This window comes from Salvia splendens, chromosome 15, assembly GCF_004379255.2.
Source record: "Salvia splendens isolate huo1 chromosome 15, SspV2, whole genome shotgun sequence".
Lineage (NCBI taxonomy): Eukaryota > Viridiplantae > Streptophyta > Magnoliopsida > Lamiales > Lamiaceae > Salvia > Salvia splendens.
Window position 1 is genome coordinate 695,382 of NC_056046.1, and position 6,610 is coordinate 701,991.

General features: G+C 34.2%; 1 protein-coding gene across 1 annotated transcript; it reads right to left on the bottom strand.

The window, feature by feature from the left end:
- Positions 1-1,245: 1,245 nt before the first annotated feature.
- Positions 1,246-3,270, bottom strand: LOC121767649 (cytochrome P450 71D10-like). The gene is made up of 2 exons (XM_042163976.1): positions 2,348-3,270; positions 1,246-2,045 (listed from the first exon to the last, which is right to left on the bottom strand). The coding sequence occupies exons 1-2, from the start codon at positions 3,245-3,247 to the stop codon at positions 1,416-1,418; spliced, it is 1,530 nt and encodes a 509-aa protein (XP_042019910.1). The 5' UTR covers positions 3,248-3,270; the 3' UTR covers positions 1,246-1,415.
- Between the last annotated feature and the right edge of the window lie 3,340 nt (positions 3,271-6,610).

A 6,610-nucleotide genomic window follows, 5' to 3' on the forward strand; every position in this document is an offset into this window, starting at 1 on the left:
TGTTAAGGTTTAGATTACAATGGTATCAAGCTTTTTCCTATGGCAAGATCACAATATTAGGAATATAATAATCATACAAACAAATGCATACAATAGATTCATATGAATGCACTACTATTGGTAAAGAGTAATAATAACCATACCAGAAAAAAAAATCTTCTTTTTTCATGGAATTCGTGATGCAACGGGAGTAAGTGAGAAAGTAAATTATAAGCTAGCCAATACTACTACATATTTATAGATAAAAAAGTATACATTGAATTGATGGAATTATAGCATCATTGTATCCTTAAATTTACGTTGAAAATTGATTTATATATACTTTTTAACTTTTACGTTACAGCAATAGTGAATGCCATTTTTATTACTTTTAAATGGGCATGCATGAAGAGCCGTATAGGAATGCCATTTAAATTCAATTTATGTTTTTTTATATTGTATGAATGTAACCGTATGAATGGGCATCACTATTGATTTGATTCATGGCACCCAAATTACTAATTTAAATATTGACCGCTTTTAATGCAAGCTATTACTAATTAACCTATTACACTCATGTCTTTCACCCGAATTACTAATTAACGGTCAATTTTTCATGATGGGCAGTTACAATATTAAATAGATGAAATATATAGGACTTATTATGCTTTAATTATATAGTGAGGTGAATGACATGATTATACTTAAAATTTATAAATATTCACATTGATGCCCAAAATTTATAAATATTCAAAAGAAGGCCAAAACTCGTCTTTTATATATGTATAAATATTCAGATACTATAGTAATAGGTCTTTACTTATATAGAATATAATGTAATCAATTAACTAATTTAATCAATATTTTTGAATTTTGACCATATAAATTATATGATCAGATATTATAATTTAAATAATCCATTAAAATAAGTAACGTAGAATTCCCTCCGTTTCTGTTTGTCAAATGTTGAAATAATCTAAATGACTTTTTGTGTCAGTACATAAAAATTGAATGCTTTATTAAATTAAAAACCATCCAGCGTCAATAATGCGCATTAATTAATTAGTCAAGCCGCCGAAACGCTAAGGTTTAACTTTAACTAGAAGCATGTATAAAATGGAGCATTTATTTTATACAATAAACTATGCTTACATTACATATTTTTGGGAAATAAAACATACTATCACAAAAATATTTATTTTCATAAATTATGCTTACATAACAATTTTTGGGAAATAAGGCACACTTTATCACAAAAAATCTAAATAAACATACTATCACAAAAATATTTATTTTCACAAATTATGCTTACATAACAATTTTTTGGGAAACAAGACTCACTATATTTTTTGTGATAAGTGTGCCTTATTTCCCTAACACATTTTTGAGTTTTTTCTAAGTTATACTATCACTCAAAGTAAACGTTACTGAATCAATCAAGCACGTGCGCACAAAGGTCGCTTAACAATGGGAATCAAACGCAAATGGTGTTCCCTATGAAGAGTGGAGCCGAGGCCCTCTGTCATATCCAATTCTTCTGCTTTCATCCCATTTGGAATTTCCCAATCAAAATGATAGAGAAGCATAGCAAGAGGAAGTTCCATATTTGCCTGCCCCAACAACATGCCGGGACACGTTCTCCTTCCCGCACCAAAGGGTATGTATTCGAGATTGCTCCCGTTGAAATCGATGGTGCTTTCTTCGAATCTCTCGGGTATAAACTCCTCTGGATCGTTCCAATACTCGGGGTCTCTTGCCAATGCCCATGCATTCACTATCACTCTGGTTTTTGTTGGGATTTCATACCCATTGATTTCACATCTTTGGGAGTTCACTCTAGGCACTAAAAGCGGGGCCGGTGGGTGCAATCGCAAAGTCTCTTTGATAATTAATTTGAGGTATTTTAGCTCACTCAACTTGTCTTCGTCTACGTATGATCCCTCTTTGTCAAAAACCTTTCTAACTTCTAGTTGGGCTTTGTTGAGTTTGCTAGGGTTTCTTATCAGCTCCGATATTGCCCATTCTATGGTAGATGCTGACGTATCAGTTCCTCCAAGTAATATATCCTGAAATATATAATTTTAATTACAAACTAATGCATATAAGAGAAGTTATTTGAAAAAGCAAGAGAAAAAGACGTGAAAAAAGAAGAGAAATTGGTTCCCATAGAGACAACCGTAACATGATAAATATATTCTATATCTTCACTTTTAATTCTGATAAACTAAGAAATAAAGAACAACTTATTATTCTATAGGAGTAGATCCCTATCAAGGATGCTGTCAAATTATAAAGTCTAATTCATTTTAAATTTATGCATCATAAACTAAAAATTATCTATGCTAACTAAAATATGAGAAGAATATACCAGTAACACTGCTTTGACATTGTCTGTAGTTAAAGTCCCATCTTTCTCATATTTGAGGAGAATATCCAAGAAATCTTCCAACTTGGTATCGTCATCGCCGTCATCCGCAGCCGCTCTCTGCTGCTCGATGATGCCATCAAGCACCTCATCTACTTTGCGGCGTAACCGTCGGATCTTGAACCGCGCCCCGGTGATCAACGGCAGCAGTTTGACGGACGGATAGAGGTCCGCCATCATGAATCCCGTCGCTAGCTTTGTCGATTCCATGAAAACCGAAACCATCACCTTACGCTCCTCGCTCTTCGCCTTGACGGCCGCCCTCACGATAACGTCGTACGACGACATGTAGAGCCTCTCGGATAGATCAACCGGCGATCCATCGCGGGAAGCGATCCATTTGCACATGTTCATGCTTTCCTCCTCTCTTATGCCACGGAACGACCGCACGCGGCGAGCGCTGAAAAGCTCGACGGTGCAGATCTTCCGCAGGTGGCGCCAGTAGTCGCCGTAGGGGGAGAAGACGACGCCGCTGGAGTCGTAGGCCAGCTCCTCCGTCGCCAGCATCTGAGGCCGGTTCGCGAAATTGGTGTCGTGAGTTTTCATCACTTCCTTTGCTAATTCGACGGAGGAGACGATGAGGAAGTGGAGCTCGCCGAGCTGGAGATGCATCAGGGGGCCGTGTTTGGCGGCGAGGGAACGGAAGAGGCGGTGGGGGCCGGCGGAGGCGCCGAGCATCATGAGGGGGAGGTTGCCGATGAGAGGGAGGGGTGTGGGGCCGGGGAAGTGTGAGTAGCTCCTTGCTGATTTTGAGATTGATTGAGATTTGAGGAATATGAAGAGGAAGAGGAAGAGGAGAAAGGGAATTAGAGGGATGAGTGTTGATGAGATGTTAAACTCCATGATTTCTAGTTTCCTATGTGAACTTGTTGTTTCATGTTCTTATTAATCTCCTTTTATATATATATATATATATATATATATATATATATATATATATATAAACTTTCAGTTGTCAACTTGTTAATTTCTATCCTATATAAACTTTCAGTTGTCAACTTGTTAATTTCTATCCTAAGGTCCTACTTGATACGATGGAATGGAATGGGGAATGAAATGATATTCCTATCTCCATTTCATTCATTTGCTTGGTAAATTTTTTTCTTAGGAATCACCATTCCATTTAGAATGTCCATTCTATTCCACATGAGAATAGCCATTCCATCCATTTAGCTAGGAATGACCATTCCATTCCATTCCATTCCATTTCATATTCCTTTCTTCTTATTTTAAATTTTAACAAAATTATATAAATATTATTTTATATTATATTTAAATTTAATATCATCACAATTTTGTAATAAAATTAATATTTTTAATAATTAAAAAATCCACACACACACACATTTCACATATTTCACCACACTACACACACTTAACAGTTAACACACTACACACATTTCATACACTATACACATTACACACATTTCACACAGTTCACACACTACACACATTTCACACACTACACACACTTCGCACACTACACACAAAATATACACATTGTACACACATTACACACACTTACAAATTTTACACGAAATACACACACTTCACACAAGCTAAAATTTCAAATTTAGTTTAGTTTTTCGTTTAGATTCAGTTTAAACTTTTGAAAAATTTCAATTTTTCGATTTGGTTCGGTTGGATCGAAAAAAAATCCAAAAGCTGAAAAAAAAATTCAAAAATAGGATACTTAAAATGTGTGAAATGTGAGTAGTGTTAGTGTTAGTAGTGTGTGAATTGTGTAGTGTGTGTAGTGTTTGTAATGCGTGTAGTGTGACTGTGTGTAGTGTGTGAAATGTGTGTAGTTTGTGTAGTGTGTGAAGCGTGTAAAGTGTGTGTTGTGGATATAATTATTCATATTCTAATTTCAAGCGCTCAATTCCATGGTACCGAACACAACTTTAAATATATTTTTTTAGAATCAACATATTAATTATTCACATTTCATTCCATTTCATTTCTATATTAATTTGTAGTTATCAAACATAGGAATATAATCAATCAAGGCATAACAATTCCATTCCTTTTGCATTCCTTGTGCTTACCAAGCACAAGAATAGAATGGAATCCCCATTCCATTCCCACCTCATTCCATTCCCTCCTCATTCCATTCCATCATACCAAGAAGCCCCTAATAGCAATAGATAAATGAACGGATAATAGCCATTTAAAATTACTCCTCCTTCCTTGAAATCTTATCCAATTTTGTCATTTTAGTCCATTCATGAAAAATTGTCCACTTTGCTTTTTTTTTTCTTTCTATTTTTGGTAAATGAACCACACTTTCCACTATCTTTTTGCACTCATAAAACTAATATATAAATGTAGAACCTTCATTTCACAAACTTTTTCAACTCAATTTTCTTCAGATTCTTAAAACCACGCCGTGTCAAACTTGGACAATATTTTATGGACGGAGGGTGTACAAAATTTGATCAAATCTGATCAGTTTTATAATCTTTGAGATTGAGAATTTCATATTTTTCATTTATCTCATTCGTATGCAAAGCAATGACTTTTGGTGAAAATGATTTTGTTTCAATAGAATAAGAAAAGTATAAGAAAAAATATTTATTTTAGTAAAACACGCAGAACATAATCAAAAGATAACAATTTATATATTAATGAAAATTGAAAGAAATTGAAATTTCATAATTTAATATTACATAATTAACCTTAGTTGATTCAATTGTTTCAATATTATAATATGTGAAAGTGTGACGTGTCCCATCGTGTTAGTTGTTTTTCTTTTATTTTGGAGATGAGCTTAATATTGTCGGGTATTTATACTCTTAGGGGTGTTCGGTTGACAAGATTAAATCTCATGATTAAATATGTATCATGATATTAGTCATGGCAACTGAATGCACATTAAGAGAAAATTTGATTTAAGAATTTAGACTGGCCCCTTTTTAATGGGTTTTCTAAATTGACAACCTCAAGTAAGTAACGTGCCTTATAATTTTTCTTATTTTAATACAATATGCAGATACTATAGTAATAGGTTTGACTTTACTTAATTAAATAGAATATATAATGTAATATACTAATTGATTTAATCAATATTTTTTAATTCGTTACCTATAAATTATATATATGGTCAGAAACTATAATTTACAAATCCATTAAAAATTAATTCTACATATGTATATATACTTCCACTTATATTATCGTTTAAAATAAGAAGCATAGAATTTCCCCCGTTTCTGATTGTCAAATGTTGATATAAGCTAAATGATTTGTGTTCGTACATCAAAATTGAAGGCATTATTAAATTAAAAACCTCTCAGCGTCAATAATTACTGCACAATTGATTTTTTTTTCGAAGTTTTCAATAATATTTTGGATCCAAGTCTTATCTACAGTTGTCAGCATTTATTTTATTTTATTCTTATATCAATATGTAAGAGTGATAGATTGATAGTGATATAGGGAGCGACGACCACTAGATCTCATGAAAGACCTAATAACTTGTGTAGGTATCAGACTATCCGATTCACTATTTACCGAGACCTCTAATAACTTGTATAGGTATCAGACTATCCGATTCACTATTTACCGAGATCTCTTTGGTCTTGTTTACAAGATGGCTCAGTCAAACCATCGACCAAGCGACTGAATTAAAAAGTCACTAGCTATTACAATTTACAATACATTAAGCAGCTAAGATAACAACCAGAACCTTCCTGGACTGGAAGCTTCAAGAATCACCAAGAACCCTGCACACTAAGAAACTTGTTAGTATAAAACGAAAGATCCTTTAAGATCTACACAAAACATGCAGTAATAAGAGAGATAACAAATGAATCGCATAGATCTACAAGCTATGGCTCAGCCACCAGCTAATAGTACAGATCTATTCACCAAAACAACGATACAAGGGAGCAACGTTGAATCCAACCGTGAAACACTTCACACACCACGAATACAACTCCAATCCACTCCACAATACCGGATCTGACCTCTCTCAGACCTCACACTCACAAGAAACCTCTCACCAGAAAACCCTAATCTCCTCTGGAACCCTAGCAACCGAATCAGTTCCTAATCTCAACTACTCACACGATTACACACTCAAACACCTGAGATAAACCATCGTGTAACACTCAGAGAATCATCAGAGAAGAAGAACTCAAGGGAAACCAAAAGACTCAAGAGAGAAGAGAGAGAACACACAGTGAGAATGAGAGAATAATGAAACGG